A 22,536-nucleotide genomic window follows, 5' to 3' on the forward strand; every position below is an offset into this window, starting at 1 on the left:
GAATATAAACTCTTAACAGTTCTCGAGAACGGTGCTACTAAGGCTGTCAACGTGTCATGACTGGTCCCATCTGAAATCACAGTGAACTCCCCCAAACGGAAACCCGTGAGAACATCCCAACTCAAAACGCAAATGGCAAAAAGAATATACATGTGATATGTACACACACACACACACACACACACACACACACACACACACACACACAGGTTTCCAAACGCACCTCTTATAAAGCACACCTCAACACCTAAAGCTGAATTTTTAGGCTTATTCCACCACTGATGTGCATACTCGCTAGGCGGGCCAGCAGAGGGAGCCCACAGCAGACACTCTGCAGGGCTTCCTGTTAAAGTCTGAGTCCTGATCTCAGGGCGGAGACCAGCGACGGGAATGACATGTGTGGCTCCAGGGGTGACTCTTCTCCAGCAAGCACCTCACTCGAAGGAGGCAGTCTGTCTGGGAGGGACAACCAGCCAACATGTGGCAGACAGGGGCGTCTTCTGCAGGGCGACTCCTTGGGGGTTATCTCCACAGGCAGAGACCCGAATCGAGTGCCTACTCATCACTAAGTGCTAAGCGGTGGAGTCATGGAGAGCGTTGGAAAAAACTAACAAATAATAATGTGCATTGAGTCCTTACCGTGTGTCAGGCAAAGATGTAAGCAGTCCGTGGGTATTTATCGCATCATCCTCAAAATAGCTTTGTAAAGCAGACACTGATTATCACTTCATTTTAAAGACACACATGTGTGCCTTTGGGGCTGGAGAGATGGCTCAGTGGTTAAGAGCAGGACCTGGGTTTGGTTCCCAGCACCCACATTGTGGCTCACAACCATCTGCAACTCCAGTTCCAGAGGACCTGACACTCTCTCATGACCTCCATGGGCACGTGGTACACATACATACATGCCTAAAAAGAAATCGAGCCTTTAACCCTATAGCTCCCCAGACAACCAGCTTTGAAATGTATCAGCTCAGCCACAAAGATTTAAATCTCCCCCACCACAGCACACTATTGTTTTCCATCTGCCGTCTAAATGCCGCGTATAAACAGTGTGAGTCAATAGAAATTAAAGGTCAACCGGGAGGGAGGGGGGGAGAGGGAGAGAGAGACAGAGAAAGAGAGAGATCTACCTAGTTACTAAATTTGAGGAGAAATGTTTAGCAGGAACTAGATGAAAAAGGTTAAGTAACTTGACTTCCCCCCAGACAACTAACTGGTTGTTAGACTAAGGAAAGATCAGTGAGTCTGAGAGATGAGAGTGGAGCAAGCCTGGGCTAAGCTGGGCACACAGCTCTGTTTAGCACATGCCCACCCTCCTTACCGGCTGGCCTTACAGGCCATCATGCTCGGTAAGTGACCCTCTCCTTCAGTCAGAAGGAGCAGCTGACAGAAGCAGACTCAACTGCCCAGGATCTATTAGCGACTTGATTTGGGGACAATTCTTTAGCCTTCTTGTGATGTCTTGGTGGTGAGCACACATGCATTTTCAATGACAAAAACACATTTATTTTACTACCAAAGAATTGTAGACAATTCCTAACTTATCAAGCCACAGTCAGCTCTCCGATGTCACTCAAATAGCACCATTACTATTCATTCAGAGTTGGAATGGGTGAGCACATGACACTAAAATGAAAAAATAAAGCCATGTTTGGTGATTGAGAAAAACTTATATGTAGGAAAAGTAAGAGGACATAGGGTGTCTCTGTAAAGGGGGTTTTGCCATAGTAATAATTTCATTTAAATATCTTCAAATACCAATTTGTAAACTTAAATATATTTATTTATATTCTATGTATGACTGTTTTGCCTGAATGTATATATGTGCACTGTGCACATGACTGGTGCCTGCCGAAGCCAGAAGAGGGAATCATATCCCCTGGAACTGGAGTTTTGGGTAGTTGTGAGTTACCATGTGAGTGCTCAGAACTAAACCTGTGTCCTCTGAAGAGTTCTTTAATGGCTGAGACATCTCTCCAGCACGCACACACACCCAAATTGATAAATCTTTATGTTTAATTTCATTTTACTTAATCATATTTTATCCTTTCCCTAACCTTTGATTTAAAAAAAACAATTACATCTAATACTTAAGCCATAAAGTCAGGAAACATTGTGGCCATTCCCAGACAAGAAATCTGAGGGTTTTAGTAAGTCAACCGTCTAGCCCGGCACAACCTATCTGAAACAACACTGTATTCAGGGAGAGACCTGAGCTAGCCGTCAGAACGGTTTCCATTTTCTTGCCACACTGGCAGTACAAAGTCACCTTGCCTTAGCTGCACCAGCTTTTCACTGAGTATCATGGATAACACAGCAAAGCAGACTAAATCAATAAAATAAAAGGTGTCTTTTCTAATTCCACAGATTACGGTCAAACACAAAAATGCTCAACAAGAAAAGTCTCTTCTCTATCACCACGAAGATATTCATTTGGCAGAACACAGACTTTCTAAACTGTAAAACAAAAGCAAGTTTTTAAAGACATGCTCTGGAAACTAGAGGCGTTTCTGCACCCGATGGCCAATTATTTGAAGTTCAAATTCCTGATGTCAGCTCATCCAGACAAAGGGGTCCCTACTGCTCTGAAGAGCTTCTGGCTTCAAAGTCCCAAGACAGTAATTTAAGCACATCCACCTCCTCACTGTAGACGTACAGACTTCTCAACATCGATTTGCTACATGTCAACTGCAAGATCAAACACAGCATCTACTAACACGCTAGAGGGTAGATTAACAAGACGGGAGCGGCAGGGAAAGCTACGAGGAAAATACGTCAGCGCACAAAAGAACCTTCCACAGCTCATCTGCTTGCCGTTCACTCGTCCTGGCACAACACTGCCCAACACTCCCATTTTTACTGGCACAGTCAACTTGGAGCTGTGAGGCAGATGGGCACAAAGGTACCTCTTTCCCGGCCCTTCACCACAGCGACAGAGAGGAGGCACACATCCTGAGTGAGAGGCAGCTAGAGACAGTCTTCTCTCCAGCTCAGAATGCCAGGTTCAAAAACAAAAAAAAAAGGCACTAGGGAGCCTCGCTCATTCCAGAGGCTTGCAAGTTTGACTATCGGAAGACCCGTCCATAACACCACTGTTGGAGAGCCTGCCAGCAAGGGTGAGGCGCCCTTCCCTCAGCCTTCAGGGCCCAAGGACAGCCCTGATCTCTGGATGGTTGGATGGAATCAGAAAGTATCTCAAGTACCCAGATACCAATTCTTTTCCCCATGATTTGAGGACGCAAATTGTGTCACAAGAAGAAAGAGCTGGTTATCCAAGTTTCTCAAAGCACTGGTGATTCCCCCAAAGCCCAATAAGACCCTACAACTTGGGGTAACAGATAGCAAACCTTCCCTAGCGACCTTCTCTCAAACCCACAACCAGTGTTCTCTTGGTCTAGGGAGGAGGATTCACTGCATCTGCATCAGTGGAGGACACTGGGCCACTCACTGCTTTATAGTATACAAAGCACATACATAAGGATTACTTTATAAATAACTTCATTTTATTATATGTATGGCTATTTTGCCTGCATGAATATACATGCACCACATGTGTTTATTGCCCATGTAGGCCAGAAGATGGTGTCAGAGACCCTGGCACTGGAGTTCCAGACAGTTGTGGGCTGCCATGTGGATACTGGGAATCGAACCCAGGTCCTTAGGGAAGAGCAGTCAGTGCTGCTGCCACTGAGTCACCTCTCCAGCCCCATGGATTACTTTTAAAAGGCTATTTAGTTGAAAGAAAGTTGGAATTTTTCTTTTACAACATATATTTCTATGTCCAAGCTCCTCTCTTTGAGGTTTTAACGTGGTGGTATTTAATTCTTTCATGCAAAGAATTTTTAAAAGCTATGTATCTCAGTGCGTGCACACAAGATGAAAAGTTGTGCTTTTTCCTTGAAAGTTTCCTGGTTTGGTTATCAGGACAGTGCTAGCCTCCTACGTGTTTAGATGAATTCCTTCATCTTCTATTATCGAGTAACAAGGAAAACTGATGATAGTTTGTTCTTCATTGAATGTTTCATAACACAGGGCAACGAAGTCTTGGGCTGTTCTTGGATGACAGACTTTTTACTGATTCATCTTTTATCACTCTATCATATTTATCTGTGACCAAATACAGACATGAATTAAAATAATTCCCTAGATGATAAAATTAACTTCTGGGGCTGGGGAGATGGCTCAGTAGGCAAGAAGAGTTTCTGTGCAAACATGAGCACCTGAGTTTGACCCTCAGCAACCATGTAAAAAGCAAGTCTGTCTGCAGCTTACATGACCTGGAACCCTGGTGGGAGGGGAGTGAAGAGGGGTAGAGGCACATGCGGGGATGGGGGTGGGAGGTGCGGGGGTGGGGTGGGGGGGGTGGGGTGGGGAGTGGAGCAGAAGATAGATTTCCGGGATGCCTGGTGTATCGCTGAAATGGAGAGCTCCAGGTTCAGAAAGAGACCCTCTCTCAGAGAAATATGGTAGAGAGACAAGCAGGATACCTGACACCCGCCTCTGGCCTTCATACCCTTATGTACAGACACATATACCACATACACACACATACAATACACATGTACATCACACAGAGAGGCACACAAAAAGTTAACTTCTGAATTTTTATTACATTTAGCACTAATACTAACATGTCATACTAATACCAATGTTGACAAAATATTAAATATAGAAAGTAAATTGTACTGGAAAGTAGTTCTTTTTAAATATTTATCAATTGTTGCAGAATATTTCTTTACGCTGTGTAAAGACGTGTCACTGTGATTGGTTTAATAAAGCTAAATGGCCAATAGCTAGGCAGGAAGAGGCTAGGTGGGACTTCTGGGGACAGAGAGGTCTTGGGGAAGAAGAAAGGCAGGGTTGCCAGCCAGATGCAGAGGGAGCAAGACATGCAGGAGGAGAGGTAAAAGCCGTGAGTCACGTGACAACATGTAGCTGAACAGAAATGGGTTAATTTGTTAAAAGAGCTAGTGGGACAAGCCTAAGCTATAGACCGAGCTTTCATAATTGATAATAAGTCTCCGTGTCATTTTTTGTGAGTTGTCAGCTCAAAGAAAAATCCTTTTACAATTAATTATTTGTGTGTGTGTGTACATGCAAGAGTTCATGTGCACTACATTTATGCTGGTGTCCAGAAGGCATTGGATCCCCTGAAACTATAGTTACAAGAAGTTTGGAGTCACCTGATATGGGTGCTGGGAACCAAACCTGTTTCCTCTGCAAGAGCAGCAAGCACTCTTAACAGCTGAGGCATCTCTCTAATCCCTAGAAAGTCGTGCTTAATGAGCTAAATGGAGTCCTGTTTTCCTAATGGTTACATGTATTATATCCAATTAAGAATTTTCCTTTGGGGCTTGTTGTGGCATATACTCCTTTAATCCAAGATCTCTTTTATTCTGAGGATAGCCTGGTCTACACAGCAAGCTCCAGGCTAGCCATGGCTACATTGTGAGACCATCAAAAACAAAACAAATGGAATCAATTTTGCTTTTGGGAAACTAGACAGATAGCTCACCAGCTAAGAGCACCTGTCTCTCTTTCAGGGGACTAGAGTTTGGTTCTCATCACATATCATTGGCTCACAACCACCTGTAACTTCAGTTTCTGGTGTCTGATGCCTTCGTCTGGCCTCTACGGGCAACTGCATCTACACGTGTGTGCCCCCCCACACACACACACAAATAACAACATGCCTATTTTTTAAAATTCTACTGTTGGCTGGATGCAACAGTGCATGCCTTTAATCCCGGCACACAGGAGGCAGCAGCAGGCAGATTTCTGAGTCTGTAGGGACAGTCTGCCCAACAAAGCAAGTTCCAGGACAAGGAAGGCTACACAGAGAGACCTTATCTTAGAAAAAAAATTTAGAAGGCTACACAAAGAAATCTTGTCTTAAAAAACAAAAAGAAAAAAGAAAAAGCAAAAAATTACCTTTTGCTAGAATGAAGCAGTTTAACAAAGACTCTATTACCATTTTAATCCCATTGATTTTTTTTTCCTTAGTGTTCAGACTTCTTGCACACATAAGCAAGTAGAGAAAAAAAGTATTCTGCTAAGGGGTCACACTGACATCCCAAAGCACCTCTAAGAATTACGTATCTAGTAGTGACTCATTATAAGCAATTATTCTGAATATTCTACCAGGTCACAAGTCCATTGGATCCTTCAATTTTGATGTAACTCAAAATGAGAAAATGACTTAGAAAAAAGAGATGTTACTTGGTAATTAGAATCATTTACTTCCCCAACACCAGGGAAGGAGGTTTAAGGACGCAGACTGAATGGATTCCAGTTAGAGGAGCGCTCTATTTTCCTTCATAAAATATGGGGAGATTCACTGCAAAGGGCACCCTGGAGAAAAAAGCCAGCATGCCTAGGACCACAGATAGATTTCTTTCAGGAAAAAAAAAATCTAGAAGTGGATTCAATCCAAACTATTAAACTACTTGTGTCCTAAAAAGCCTCCATGATGTCCCACTCTTAATAGGAATCAGGACACACGGCCCCAAATAGAGCTCTCTGGAGATGGAGAAAGCAAGAGAAGCAGGGTACCACTACCCTGAAAGAGAAGGGTTGGGGGGGAGGGGGTCAGGGAGGGGAGGGAGAGAGACCGGGAGGGGGTAGTAACAGGTAAACAAATAAACAAACAAAAAGCCGCACCCTTTGCCTCCCAAACTGCATCTTATTATAGACTCCTCAGCTACCAACCTAGGGATGGATGAAAAATACCAGCTAGAGATCTGCTATTATTACATGTCCTTCAAAAATGGCTTCCTTTACAGTATCACTATAGATTACCTCTCCACAATCAAATTATCCTTAATTTTTTTTTGGTTTTTTGAGACAGGGTTTCTCTGTGTAGCTTTGCGCCTTTCCTGGAACTCACTCTGTAGACCAGGCTGGCCTCGAACTCACAGAGATCTGCCTCCCGAGTGATGGATTAAAGGCGTGCGCCACCCCTGCCCGGCTATCATCCTCATTTTTTCCCAAGAGTTTTTGTTGTTTGTCTGTGGAGATGCAGCCACAGCTGGCCCTGAACTCACAGAGATTCACTTGCCTCTGCTGGAATCAAAGGTGAGAACGGGATGCCGAGATGAAGCCACCCACAAGCCAAGAAGAATGGACAGCTGAATTCCAAAAACATCAACAATTTCCAGAATTTAAAATTCTGAATCATGACAGGACACTAGTGGAATTCAGGTGTTTCTGGTACATGGACTACTCTCACCGAATGTGAGGTCGAGCTGTAGGCCTTGTGTACATCCTACTTCACAAATGAGTCTGTCAGATACGCTAAGCCTATAGGCTGAAGATGATGCCCCAACACTAAGGAGAAACCTAGGGTGACTGTCCAGGCAGCTGGCTGTTTCTGTCAACTCATATTTTTTGGAAGTCACTTGTTTGCATTTCTTGTTTTATTGGGTAATATTATTTCCTTCTTGGGTCTCTGAGGGAGTTAAAGATTAGATATAATTATAGTTAGTTGAAAATTAGATAGTTATAGTTATAGTGAGTTAAAGATTAGATAGTTATAGTTATAGTTAAAGATTGGGTAGTTATAGTTTTCCTTGTTAAGAATTTCAAAAAAAAAAACTTCACTAAAGAGGTGTAAGTGTATAAATTTGAAAGACATTATAAGATAGTTCTCTGTTAGTAATATAAGATAGGACAGAAAGTGAATCAGGTACATTTTGGACTTACCAAAATAGGAGAGACAATGGAATATTTTCTCTAAGTCTGCCAAATGCAAATGGGACTAGACATTGTTGAGGTAGTTATTGCTTGTATATATTATATATAGTTTTTGTACTTATTGTATATAGTTTTTCTTTATTAGTTAGAACTTTTTTCTTTTTATTAAAATAAAAGGGGGAAATGTGGTGATATTTTAATTGTGCTGAAATATGATTTTATTTGTATGTTAATAAATAAAGTTTGCCTGGAGATCAGAGGTCATATAGCGAGGTCACATAGCCATAAACAGAAGTCAGGCGGTGGTGGCACATGCCCTTAATCCAATCACTTGGCAGGCAGAGTCTCTGAGTGTTCAAGGACATAGCCAAGCGTGGTGACACAAACCTTTAATCCCAGTACCAATCATAGAGAACTGGAGGTCTGCATAGACAGGCAGTGACGAGGAAGTCATGTGGCTGGGCTTAGAGCCAATGAGAAGGCAGAACAGGAAGGCAATAAAAACACAGATCAGACAGGAAGAAACTCTCTCTGGGGAAGCGGCGGTGGCAAGGTGGTAAGATAAGGTAGTCGTGGCTCTTGCTCTGATCTCTTTGCTCAAATACCTCTGTTTTTGACTCTGTGTTTCTTATTTAATAAGACTGTTTAGAAATTTGTCTACATACAAACCTAGGGATGGATGAAAAATACCAGCTAGAGATCCATTATTATTATATGTCCTTCAAAAATGGCTTCCTTCACAGTATCACTATAGATTACCTCTAGCCACAATCAAATTATCCTCCTCATATTTTCCAAGAGTTTTTGTTGTTTTTTGTTGAGATGCAGCCACAGCTGGCCTTGAACTCATAGAAATCCATCTGCCTCTGCTAGAATCAAAGGTATGACCATCAGGCCTTTGCTATTGTTGGTAAAGACCATTTTATTTTATTTTATTTTATTTTCATTTTAGTGTGTCTGAGTACATATACCCACTGAGGCCAGAAGCAGCTTCAGATCCCCTGTGAGTCCTCACACATGGGTGGCTAGCATCCCAATTCCTGTCCTCTGATAGAAGAGTAAGTACTCTTCACGGCTGAGGCACCTCTCCGGCCCCTCTCTGGTCTTCCGTTTGAATGCCCCACTGACACGTGGCACATCCCACCTGCCTGAACAACATCTTTCATACCTCTTGGCTTAAGTGGTTAAGTATGCAAACTTAAAATACAGATCTGTTTCTCATCTTCGCCAATTTACTCATTACTAGCTGAGCTGGTGATCTTGAACAAAAACTCCTCTGGGTTCCTGGTCTCTCATCTGCAAAATGGGGTACCACCAACCATTTACAGAGTGAACAAGAGGATTAAATTAGATGATTTATAGAAAGTCCCGGGCATAGCATTTACAAGTGTTAAACAGCTACCTTGTGTCTGTGTGTCTGAACTTGTACAGATTAGTGGCCGTGTTTTATTTATTTATTTTCCTTTATGAAATAGGGTCTCATGCCACAGAGGTGATCAATAAATTCTTGATAAATAAGAAGGAGAAGCAAAAAGGTAATCTTTATGGTAATTTCACTAAAGTTAAGGCTTGAATGTGAACATATAATAATAGGTTTTTAGTTTTCCTTGCTTTTCCAATTTGGATAGCTATGCTTGGAATGCCAAGCACTCACAGAAAAGGGGCACACACTAGTGTAGCTAGAGTTTTTCTGCCTGGCCCACAGTCAGGACAAATCTCTCTCACCTGCCAGTCCCACAGCTGCTCAGACCCAACCAAGTAAACACAGAGACTTACATTGCTTACAAACTGTATGGCCGTACCAGGCTTCTTGCTAACTGTTCTTACAGCTTAAATTAATCCATTTCTATAAATCTATACCTTGCCACGTGGCTCGTGGCTTACCGGCATCTTCTCATGCTGTTTGTCATCGTGGCGGCTGGCAGTGTCTCTCTGACTCAGCCTTGCACTTCCCAGCTTTATTCTCCTCCTTGTCCCACCTATACTTCCTCCTGCCTGACTACTGGCCAATCAGTGTTTTATTTACTAACCAATCAGAGCAACACATTTGCCATACAGAACATCCCACAGCACACTAGCTTCTCAGAATACATCTAATCAGACTGGCCATACATTAATAAATCTTTTACACAGTGAGAATAAGCATCAGCTTCAAGGCAGACTAGGAAAGGGTGTGAAGAAAGGGAAACAGCCTTGAACAAACGCTTGCACTACCCAATGCTCACTGCAGTTGACCTGTTATGGCCTTTTCTCCCTCCAAAACTCCAAGCATAGCTCTGTAAGCCCAGCACTCTAGAGTCTAGAGAAGTGTAAGTTCGAAACCAGCCTGGACTGCTACAATTGAGTTCCAGCAGACTGACTTGCTGTTCCTTCATAAATCAGCAGAACATTGCTAAGGGCTGGCAAGATGGCTCAGCAGGTACAAGAGCTTGCTGCCAAGGCTGGTAACCCAAGTCCAACCCCTGGAATCCACATGGTGGAGGAAGGGGCCTGACTCTCCCACGTGTTGTGTTCTGACCTCCACATACACACACAGTATGCATGCAGCATGCGCGCAAGCGCGCGCGCACACACACACACACACACACACACACACACACACACACACACATCTTCTGAAGCAAGTTGTATCTGCTGAAGTAAGAAATCACACAACAGAAGGGAGAGCATGTTTGTGCATTTTCAAATAATTCTAGACATTTTACTTTTTAAAGTTTACACTGACTTTTTTTCAATTATGTTCCCTAGCATTCTAAAGACCCCGATTCAAACCCTAGTCTGTTGTGGGTATCTGTTCAGCCTCGAATGACTGCTTGATGCTTCTCAAGAATTGTTTTGGTTTCCCCATCAATTAAAAAAAGAAAGAAAAAAGCCATCTCCCTTATAGTGTTACTAAAACTGTTCCGTTCAGGGATGAAGCCAGCTCCGGTTAAAAAGAGATTGAAGGTGGGGACCCTGCAGGGTCTCACAGACTGGAATTCACTGACACAAAGCCTCCCTTCCCCTCTGTGCTCAGGGCAGCGTGGTCCCTCAGTGTTTCACACGGTCAGCTCACCCCACATTCCGCAAACCAGCTGTTCACAGCAGTACAAGGCCCCCACAATACAGCCCCTAGTGTTGGGGTGTGCCCAGCCAAGGGACTCACCTGCTGCACTCCGGTTCACCTTCTCTGGAGGAGTCTGACGTGAGAGCTCCTCGGATGCCCCATTCTCACCACAAACAAGGCCACATGTACAGAAGGCGGTCCCATTTCTAAGCCCTCTAGTCCGAAAGCCCACACAGCAAAGCACTCCACATGCTAAGCAGGGAGCTTCAGCAGCAGTGAATGTAGCCCCGTTCTCTCCTGCCTCACCTCCTCTCCCTACACCTACTATCGCTACCCTGAACTCAGGGAACCCCAAACGTTTTCCACATTAAATCAATAGCTAAGGCAAACAGGGCCATGCAAATCCGTCCACTCCAGACTTCAGAGTCTGAAGAAAATGCGCGCACAGTCTTAGAGGAAAGCAGAGGTGTCAATCTTAGGTGTCACCTGCTCCAGAATACCTATGCCCCAAACAGAATTTCAAACAGTTCAAAAATATCCTTTAATGGCTGCCTGGGGAGGAGAAATGGGGCACACAGGGAGTGTACTTCACTAACAAAGCGTTTTCCCAACTTTGCAATCAAGGCACAGTGTTACCAATCCTGACGACAAACATGGGCCCAAGCAGAGTCAATCCCACCCACCACGGGCTTCCCACAAGCCGATCAAGAAGTGACTAGTCCACAGCTATGTGAGTACAGCTGTCAAAGTCAAACACAAGCTACACAAGCCTCCCAGAAGACATGTCCATCTCTCCCTGGTTCTCACCAGGCGGGGCAGCACTCATTTCTAACTAGGAACTAACCAAAGAGATAAAACGCCAGTCATCTGGCCAATTTTAACTAAAAGAATAATTTAAAAGTGGGATCAGAGCAAAGGTTGTTACAATTAATATATCCAACTTGGCAATAAGGATTTCATTTAACCTTTGAGGGGATCTAATGAATGTGCTAAAATGTTTTTTGAAATATAAAATGCTACGTATTTCCAATAACAAAAATATATTTCAATGATTTGAGATTATTTTATGTATATGCTTTGCCAGCATGCATGTATGTGCACTGTGTGTGTGCCTGGTGCTCAATGAGGTCAAAAGAAGGTATCAGGCCCCTTAGACTGGAGTTACACAGGGTTGGGAGCCACCATGTGGGGGTTAGAATGGACCTTGGGTCCTCTGCATGAGCAACCAGTGCTCTTAACCACTGAGCCATCTCTCCAGCCCCACAAAGATACATTTCACAATTGGGCACAAGTTTTCACAGATCTGTGAGGCTTTTGAAGGGGCAACAATCGAGCATACAGTGATGTTTTCCCCAGAGTCTCTTTTTCTTTTTTGTGTTTGAGTCTTCCAAACTCTGAGTCAGGTAAGCCAGGGAACATAAGAGAGAATTTTAGGGAGAAGGGTCCTTAAAGTTTATATAACCGGTTCCTTTGTTTTATGGATAATGGGATGACAGTGTGTGCTGTAAGGTCTTTTTACAGTTAGAGCAGAATTTATTTACAACCACAGCCTTTCTCCCTGCTCCTTTCTCCTTTTCCTCACTGACCCCTGCGTGCTTTCCTAACAGGAAGGCTTGCATAATCAGGCAACGAGCAACCGAAACTCTCCTCAAGGCATTCTTACAGTCAGGCTGAAGACAATGTAGAGACCGGGATTTGGACATTACCTCAGTAGATTATCTAACCTGTCACATTGAAAAAGAAGAGCCCAAATCACATGCTGTCCAAAACAAAGTTAGCACTGTGTTAATTTTCTAGACACCGTCTCCACAGCCACCACACGGCAGCTTCTGTTCAGAACGCTTTGTTCTAATGCCCTGGGAAGAGAGTGAACACTAATTTCCTCCTTTCCCTGTCCTTGGCTGACCGGAGAAGATAAACAAACACAAACAAACCTGCAAAGCCTGACAGGTGTGAAGGCTATCATGTCCTGTCTTTTCCCAGGCTCCTTCCCCTCGCTGTTTCCAGTCCCTACCCCCAAGTGATCATGATCCAGATAGCCTCCACGCTGAAGAACCAGTTATCCTTAGTTTACCAGCTGACCACACCACCTCCTCTGGTCTTGGTCCCTTAATTACCATGCAAAGCACCGGTCCCACTTCCGCCCTGCAAGGACTCTGTGTGCTCACGACTCTTCCTTCTCTGGAATAAAGCAGGTGCTCCAGGAGGTACCATCTGCAATCCTCTCTGACATTGGGGTAACATGCACAGGCACCCAAGTGCCTCACTCCAGCCTCAGAACTCTGCTCTGCTCATGGTGTGGAGGGAACGTGGCTCAGCTTGTAACTTGAGGGGACTTGTGGATCCCCGGATCCAGTGTCCGGAGTCCTCCTTGTTCAGTAACTCGGTCCCCCTCTCTGAGCCCAACGGGCTCTGTCCTTCTTTGTCCTCTCTCTTCCATTGGCTTCTCAACACTGGAGACATTCCTGACACCCGAGTGTTCTAAGCTTGGTCTGGTGTGTCCTGTTACTTACTCTACGAATCACACTGCATGCTTTCTAGAATAGTATCAGTGTCTGCAGCTCAGAGCCTAACTCTATTGAAAAAAACATGGATGTATGTTTGAAAGCATTTACCCAGCATAATGCGTTCCTGACAATTAACTACTAGGCCTTTAAAAATTACAACATGGGGCGAGGGATCAAATAAAATAAATCTTCCTCCCATTCTCCATTTGTTCAAAAACACTTCCCCTTTGAAGGCCACTATTATTACCAGCCTGTAATCTACCCTGCCTGTGTGTGTATCTGCACACATATACCCCACCCACAGTTTTTTGTATGTCTTTTTATACAATGGGAGCATGAGTCACTACCAGGTCCAATGCTGCTCTGTTTCCCTCCCCTACTCCTTGCTTACGCTGTATCCCAGAGATCATTCTAGATACTTATTACAGCTTTGTGGTTCCCAGACAAGTCCCAGCTCCAACTTTCTAACCTAAACACTCACGGTCATAGCATCTTCTGAAAGAAATGAGCGGGACACCATCTGCGGAGCTCAAGTATGGACCCAAGCACACAAGAATGCCCAACAGATGCTACTTATTCACATTCTCTTCCCTTGATGGGCTCCTTGTGCAGACTGGCCCTTCATGGCAAGTACCATGAGGCTGTAGAATCACACCAACGCAAGTTCAAACCCTGTCCTCAGACTTCTTTTGGCAGATGCGTAGTCCTGGACACAGTGTGCGTTCCTAGGTCGCTTCCTGACTACGGGAGAATTAGGTAGTTACCATGTGCCTACAACACAGCCTGCTCCTGTTAGACAGGTGAAGCTGCTGAGCTTACGAAGGATTCCTTGATCCAGAGCCCTGGTGTCGCCATGTTGTCTGTGCATTCCACAATGTTGTCTCCCCTCTCTGCAGCCTTGGGCTTTGTCCTTTCTTTGTCTGTTTTCTTTCTACAGTCTGCTTGATGGGAAAATGCACCCGGTAGGACTAGCAACCAATTCCTTCAAGTAGGGAGGCCACCAGGCACAGAAGGAAGGACCAATTATGGGAACTTGGGAACTGTCAGGTAGGCCCCTGTGACAAATGTGCTGTAAGGAGCTGTTTTCTGGGTTGGGGATTTAGCTCAGTGGTAGAGCGCTTGCCTAGCAAGCGCAAGGCCCTGGGTTTGGTCTTTAGCTAAAAAAAAAAAGAAAAGAAAAAAAGAAAGAAAGAGAAAAAGAGAAAGAAAGAAAGAAAGAAAGAAAGAAAGAAAGAAAGAAAGAAAAGAGAGAAGGAAGGAAAGAGAGAGAGAAAGAAAGAAAAAGAAAGAAAGAAAGAAAGAAAGAAAGAAAGAAAGAAAGAAAGAAAGAAAGAAAGAAAGGAAGGAAGGAAGAAAGGAAGAAAGAAAGGAAGAAAGAAAACATGTTTACCTATTGCTTTATTGCTTGCCGGGCAGTGGTGGCGCACGCCTTTAATCCCAGCACTTAGAAGGCAGATCTCTGTGAGTTCGAGGCCAGCCTGGTCTACAGAGTGAGATCCAGGACAGGTTCCAAAGCTACACATAGAAACCCTGTCTCAAAAAACCAAAAAAAAAAAAAAAAAAAAAAGCTGTTTTCCAGTTCAGTCATAGGAAATCCTGAGTCGGGAGAGAACAATGCACATTTGGAGGGGATATAAGAGATGGAGACAGGCAGCAGGCAGCAGGCAGGAGGCAGGAGGCAGGAGGCAGCAGGCAGCAGGCAGCAGGCAGCAGGCAGCAGGCAGCAGGCAGCAGGCAGCAGGCAGCAGGCAGGAGGGAGTGCTTAGGGAGAACAAAGTTTCAGGTTGCAAGAGAAAACTGTTCTGGAGAACCGTCTACGAGATGGTGAGTGTTCTGCATTGCTGAACTTCTGAGAGTTGGAAAGATGTTAAACTTTGTAGTATGTGTTTTTTTACCACAATTCAAAGAAATCAGTTTGGACTAAAGGCTACTCTAAGAAGTAGGAAGCCAATAAGGAGCACAAGACCTAGCCATGTTCATCCTAGCACTTGGGAGGCTGAGGCAGGAAGATCATGCGTTCATGGCCAGCCTGGAACCCTATCTCACAAGGGGAAAGAACTGAACAGAGTGAGTCTCTTCCTTTATAGTCTGTTAATACTCAGTCTTGTTCAGTGACATGAAAGTCCCCAATTTTCTTCTCCATCTCCATCCATTGTTCTTAAATGATCTCTCTCCATCCCCAATCCCTCATTGTCCGCTGCCCACAGTCCCATAACAGCCATACTATCCTGTGTATGACAGCATCATAAGCATAAGTCAAACACTGATGGGTGGATTCCAGAAGGAAACTAAAGTGTGCCGAGCCCCCATAAAGCACAATAAGATGTTCAACTTATTTGGAACCACCATCTCCAGGACAATAACCCAGGAGGCAGGGTTAATATCCCCATTTGGCAGATGAAGAAACTGAGGCTCAAGGTAGTAATGTGCCTTTAAAATACTACACACTTCTTTTTGTTTGTTTGGTTTTGGTTTTGTTTTTTCAAGACAGGGTTTCTCTGTGTAGCTTTGTGCCTTTCCTGGATCTCGCTCTGTAGACCAGGCTGGCCTTAAACTCACAAAGATCCGCCTGCCTCTGCCTCCCAAGTGCTGGGATTAAAGGCATGTGCCACCATCACCCGGCGCTACACACTTATTAACATGGACCTCTGAGGCCAAATGCAGGCTTACCAGGTCTGGCTTCCTATGTTTACTAGACCCACAATGCTTTGGGTTGATGACACACCTTGGATTGATGAATACCCTATTCACACAGCTTCCTTTTTTTCTCTACTTCACCATGAAAGATCTGATGGCCATTCACCATGCCGGGCTTCTGCTGTCTCACATCTAACACATTCACTACACAGCTAGAGCACGTGTCCAATAAATGCTTCTTTCTTGACACGCCTCTTCGACAGTCCAGAGCTACACTGCATTAGGAGAAACTGTTCTTCATTGCATCAACGCTTTCTCTATATCTACTGCTTCGGCTGGACCTACCTCATGTCTCCAACAGACACGCCAGTCAGCTACCTGCAGGTCAATCATGGCCCAGAGCTATGGCAACATCTCTCTCTCCCGGTAGTTGGCTGACCAACCTACTAATAACAAAGTGTTCATGCCAAGAGTGATGGAGTGTTGGAAGGAAATAGAATCTCCCAGGGATCACTAAAGAAGCCCACTGGGAGCCCCAAGACAGGGGCAGGCATCTCATGGCCATGTGGTAGGTCAACCATTTACCCTAACTCCCAAACAGGAACCGCAAAGAGACAGTCAGTCTACAAACCAAACCCATCACTCAGATTTAGCACATAAGTTTTTCTAAATGAAATAAATCAATTACTAATATTTCAAATTCTGAAAAGTACACATAAATATCCAGGTTTTATGCTTCCTACGACACTGAAGAACCATTAACAAAAAATGGGTCTACTCCGCTGCCATGGCTGAGGCAGTAGCTGTCTGCTTGCATGTCCAGACCAACAATCCTCACATCCTTTTGGTCATGGTGTCCATGGCCCCTTCCACAGAGCCTGAAGAGTAATGACATCATCTTGCTTTAAAGAAATATTTTATGTGTATGAATATTTGCCTGTGTGTATGTATGTGTACCGTGTGCATGCCAAGTGTCCATAGAGGCCAGAAGAGGGCACTGGGTCCCCTGCAAGTGGAATTATAGATGGGCTATAAGCTGTGGTGCAGGCAAAGGGAACCAAACCCTGTCTCCTGCAAGAGCAGCAAGTGTCCTAACCACTGAGCCACAGCACTTCGGACAGTACAAATGGCTTTACCACTGTGTCCCTTACAGCTAATTCTGGGCTCTACCTAAATATTCTGTCCTTACTGCCTGCGGACAGCAGACACTTCTCACAAGAACCCACCTGCCTGAGCTGCCAAGGCCTTATCAGAGTCAGGGCTGTGCAAATATGCATATTTCCTGCCCGCCGCCTCCCTTCCTCTCCACACACTGGGGCTCTAGCCACGGAGGCAGCTCCGATTTGCGGAATGCTCTGGCTGCCTGCCCTGACACTGAACTCCTCTGGGTGGGGCAGCAGGCTGCGGGGTGCAGAATCTTGACTCTGGAATGTACTTCCTCATAGAGGTGCCAAGGCCTATGCCTGGCAGATGCTAAACACAATGACCTTTAAGCTACCAGACAGTTATTATTCCTGACTGAGAGGTGAGTCCGAGGCTCTACACTCACGGAGAGCTGGGGTGCAGGTTAAATGGGGCAAGTCATCTACTCAGACTGAACTGTTTTCTCTTCCCAAGTACTAAAAGAATGTCTTCTAAGGTAAAAAGCGGTGCATGTAAGCTAAAAACACAAACGAGCAACAACCACCTCTAATCGATTGCTACTTGTTAATTATACAAAAATGTGAAATGAGAGGTGGGAATATATGCTGATAATTGCAAAAGCTGTAGTTCTAAGACTTTATTGGGTGATCACATTAAGAGGAGTCCATCTATAAACAGTAGTTGGCCTTATTAGAGTAAAAAAGAATCTATGTCTTCTTTAAACTATAACTCCACTTCTGCCAAATACAGGGCAAGCCCTAAAAAAAAAAAACAACCCAAAACCACAATCTCTATTTTAAAAATTGTTAAGCTTGGTCTAGTAGGACAGTCCAAGGCTACTATGGACAATTTATCAAGACCCTTCCCAAAACAAAAAAAATTATTAAAAAAATGTGTTCTTACTCTGATGTTTTAATTCTATGTAGGTGTGTGTGTCTGTGTGTGGCCCTGGAGCTGGAGTTATAGGTGACTCTGAGCTACCTGCCATGGGTGCTGGCAACTGAACTCTCATCCTCTGGAAGAGCAGCAAGTTACTCTGAACTGCTAAGCCATCTCTCCAGTCTCCCAAAATAAAAATGGAAAAGAAACAAACCTGGGGATATAATTCAGTGGTAAAGCATTCGGTCCTCGGTTCAATCCCCAGTACTGCCAAAATAAAGAATCAGCTTCTGCCATTTCAATGGTGAAATTTTTCAAATATTTTAAGCAAGGTTATTTATTAAGGTAATACCTTGTTTCCTTTTAACCAGTGGAATTTAGGCTTTTTTTTTCCCTTTTTCTTCTTCAAGTTCTAGGGATAAAATCCAGAGCCTGATATACTTTAAACTGTACTGTATCCCCAGCCTAGTTTTTTAAAAAAAACTTTTTTTTTTTAACAAAGAAGAACTACTGCTCTTTCCTGGCCGGTTAGTGGTGGCCGTGTCCTAGCAACAGAGACATCTGTGCTGGAGAAACCAGTATGAGAGGGAGAACACAGCTGGCGAGGAGGATTCTCTGGGCAGCTGGGATTCTAGGAGGCCTTTCTGTAGACCCCACCATCTCATCTCTCTCAGAGCAGTTTCACAGGGACGGCCCTCCTCCACAGGGCCTGTGGGGTTGGAGAGGAAAGCTCACAGTGATCGCTGAGGGTGAGACGAGAGGGCTCTCCTCAAACATCTGCTTCAACTTAGGACCCCACCACCACCACTCTCCTCCCACAGCAGTGCGGCCACTGGAAGGCTGCCCTTGCCGGGGTGGGGGGTGATCCCACACCTATGTGCGTATGAGCAGCATTAATTAGACTTTGAGTTAAAAAGAACAACAACAACCAAAAGAAATAGGAAACGGGGGTGTGATGATGGGAGGGAGATGATATTTATGACGTTTCAGAAGTACAACAGAGTGGAAAGTTTGTTTGTTAATCTTAAGCACAGGATGGTTAGCCCGACGGGATTGCATAAAAAGATATTACATAAAATGATGGTACAATATGTTAAATAAAACGTAAGACCAGGCGTTAGAAGACTAGAGGTGTATGCCTAAGACCCTGACTTCACTGATTTACTATGTGATTGTAGAAGCTCTCTGTGTGACCTTGGGTTGACCCAGTTTTCCTTGGCTGTACTAACTGTAAAGTGTGTGGGAAATGTCATGTGCTGAAGTAGGAAGTGTCTGACACACCCAGCCCTTATTCCTGTGCCTCCCAGGGAAGGTGACATCCTGAGTTAGAAAGGCCCTTCCCAGGACAGCCTCGGCTCTTCTCCTCTTCCCTGAATGCTGGATGCAGGTCAGAGCTTTAGCCCGGTGCCTCTGTGACCATCTGAGTATAGAATGCAGGGTTGTGTTGGAGTCCCTTTTGGAGTCCCTCAGGTGTGGCAGAAGTGAGGCAAACTCAGTTAAGATTCCACCTGCCCCATGAAGCATGACTAAGCCCCGAGAGACCAGCTCACAGGGGATTGTAGGCTTCTTTTGCCCCTTGCTTCTTACTTAAGTAATAAGTAATACATCCATTTCATGTGACTGTCTCAGTGTGTTCTATCCCAATGGACTCATGACAAGCAGTAAAACCAGTGCACAGCAGATTAGCTCCACAGTAATCCTGACCCAACTATTTTTGGAATCGTAGGGCCCTTTTCAGTGAAACAAGGATTATAGTAAGGTACTCTATTGCAAATTTAAGCCATGGTTTATTTTTGCCACTACAGAATCATCAAAAACGATTGTGTCTCCCAAGACCAATGGGAGGAGGAAACCTAAGGCTGAACAGATTAAAATGACTTTAGAAATGGTAAATCAAGTGTCATTCATATATCTAAGAATCAACAAACTCACTCACTCCCTGCATGGCCTTAGTGTGAGGCTAGAACAAAGAAGTGAACGCCAAAACGATACATCAAGGTGGGCTTGGTGGGAAATGCCTTTTAGCCTCAGCATTTAGGGGTAAATCGAGACAGATCTCTGTGAGATCGAGGCCACCCTGGTCTACATAGTGAGTTCCAGGACAACCAGAGCTATAAAGACTGACTCTGTCTTAGAGAGGAAAGGAAGGAGGGAGAGAGGGAGGGAGGACTGAGGGAAGGAGGGAAGAAGAGAGCAAGGGATGGACGGGACAAGGACAAGGATAGGAAAGGAAGGTGGGCAAGAAGGCAGGCTGGCTACAACCAGCTCTCACACAAAGGCTTGATGTTGATTTTTATTATTAACAATTCATTTCAAAGAATAAAGCAGAAATGGGCTTTATCCCTAAACAGAAAGGTTTAGCTCCTAGGACCATGTTTTCCTCTACTGTAAAACATAAATAGACTTTTTCCCCCCGGGCCCTGCCTTCCAGGGTTATTATGAGGCTTAAAAGAGGTGCTGCATGTGTAAGGCTTGGAGAGGACCAGACGAGGCTGGAGAGGTGTTCTGGAAGAAAATTCTGTGAGCTTTGGGCATCAAAAATTAAAATGGACTGATTGGGTGGCTTTATTAAAGAAATAGTATGCACCAGCAATACAAAAACTCTAAACAGCACCATGTCCACCAACAGCAAAATAGAAAATCTGACAAGCGGGAGAATGAATACTCAATACTAGGAACCAGCACTTTGGTGTTCTGTATACAGAGGTGATGAGAAGAACCAAGACCCAAAAGAACACACGCCATGATCCAGTCACACAACATTAAACACATACCAGATAAACTAACTAAACTTGCTCAGAAAAGGGCTATACAAGCAGTAAAGTCACGGTGTGAAAATAAATAATTATCTTTTATGATAGTTTCATTTCCTCTGACTGGACAGATGGACTGGTGATAGCGTGATTGGGGAACTGCTTCAGAATTTTGAGCATTGATAGTCCAGTTAAACTTCATATGTGTACAGATACCCATAGACAGACATATGGATGTCTGTCTATGATTTCATGTATATAAAAATAAAGAATAGTAATAATTTTAAAAGGCTGTTCTGGGTTCCGTATAATTATTTCAACAATGCTTTCTTATTTAAAAAAATAAAGACTTTTTATTAAAAGTTATTTCAGTTCAATCTCACATCCACTAAATTAGGAAATTACTCACTTAAAATAAAACTCCTCCAAAAATAAAGTATAGTCATTGGAAAATAAAACGCCTCCAAAAATAAAGTATAATCATAGGGAAGTCATGGCTACTCCCAGGACTGCTCTGTCTGCTTATTGGTAATTCCTGATCAATATCCAGGTATGGTGAGCAAACAAGGAATCCCAGCACTTGGGTGGTAGAGAAGAAGATCAGGAGTTCAAGTCCAGCCTTGTCTACAGAATCCAGACCAGGCTGGGATATATGAGACCCTGTTCCTCCAAAACACAGAAAATAACAATAGTAATGTTAAGTAATAATAGTTATTGGTGGTTTGAAACTTTCCAAACTAAAAATTCTAGTATTAGAAGCAAAGGGGGATGGCCGAGTGGCCAAGGCATCTGCCGTACAAGTGTGAGGACATGAGTTCGAAACCCCTGGTCCCAAGTAAAAACACTGGGTGTGGTCATGCACCTGCCATCACTGTGTTCCTGCCCCAACATGGGAGGCAGAGTCAGGACGATCCCCAGAAATTCAGAGGCCTGCTAGCCTGGTATACACAGCTATGAACAACCAAAAAGAGACCCTGTCTCAAACAAGATAGAAAGTGAAAACCAACACCCAAAGTTGACCCAACCCCAATGTGTGCATACAGTCATGTACACAAATGTTAGCATATACATGTACACACATATACGCACACACACACACACATCAAGCACTCAAAAGATAATAAAAAAAATTAAAAGCTTATATATCTGTAGTCACCATGTGAGCACATTTTATACACCAGCCTAAAAGAAATAGCTGGATCATTTGAATGCCCGGGGGTTGACTACTTACCAGCTGGCTGAGTTTGCGCTACCCTCTTGGGGTAAGTCTTGCTTCGACTTCTTGCCACGTTCTGATTGGGCCGGGGAAGTTGAATAGAAAGATCTCGGCTCATCTGCAAAGCTGTCCTGCCACTTGAAAATGTGACATTTTGATTAGCAAAAGTAATAAATATGGCCACAGAATTAAGCAACAGTCCAGTAAGAGTCTCTTTCAAAGAAGAGGAAGAACAGCACAGGTGCAACAGGACACGAACATACAGAGGTTTTTAATTGATAACCAAGAAAGTAGCCCTAACCTAAGGGAGGGGCTATGTCAGGTAAAAAGAAGAGCTTGCGGAGGGACCGGGATGGGATGATTTATCAAAGGTTAGGTTTATGTTTAGGTAGGACAGGATAAAAATAAAGGTTGCCGATGGTCTTGGGGTTCATAGCTGAACACCAGAGAAGTCATGGTGGGTGACTATGAAAGGGCTGGAATTCTATAAGCCTGTCCTGTGCTGGGCTCACACAGCAAGTTGTAAGGTGTCCCCTGCAATAGAGCAGTGTGATTTTTGTCTCTGAGCTCTGGCACAGTCAGTCATTTATTATATCCCTCGCTTAATAAACCATGTGTTCAGAAAGAGAGAAAACAGACCTAGAAGTCCACATGGAGTTT

At 44.0% G+C, this 22,536-nt stretch overlaps 1 protein-coding gene across 6 annotated transcripts in view; it reads right to left on the reverse strand.

Moving 5' to 3' along the window:
- Epb41l4a (erythrocyte membrane protein band 4.1 like 4A) overlaps positions 1-22,536 on the reverse strand; it is a 209,781-nt gene that overhangs the window by 37,600 nt on the left and 149,645 nt on the right. For all 6 annotated transcript variants that reach the window (XM_052741818.1, XM_052741815.1, XM_052741816.1 and 3 more), the window contains one exon: positions 21,892-22,013. In XM_052741818.1, the coding sequence (XP_052597778.1) occupies positions 21,892-22,013 (122 nt within the window). The remainder of the gene's footprint in view (positions 1-21,891; positions 22,014-22,536) is intronic.

This window comes from Peromyscus californicus, unplaced genomic scaffold (assembly GCF_007827085.1).
Source record: "Peromyscus californicus insignis strain IS unplaced genomic scaffold, ASM782708v3 Scaffold_17__1_contigs__length_78620276, whole genome shotgun sequence".
Taxonomy (NCBI): domain Eukaryota; kingdom Metazoa; phylum Chordata; class Mammalia; order Rodentia; family Cricetidae; genus Peromyscus; species Peromyscus californicus.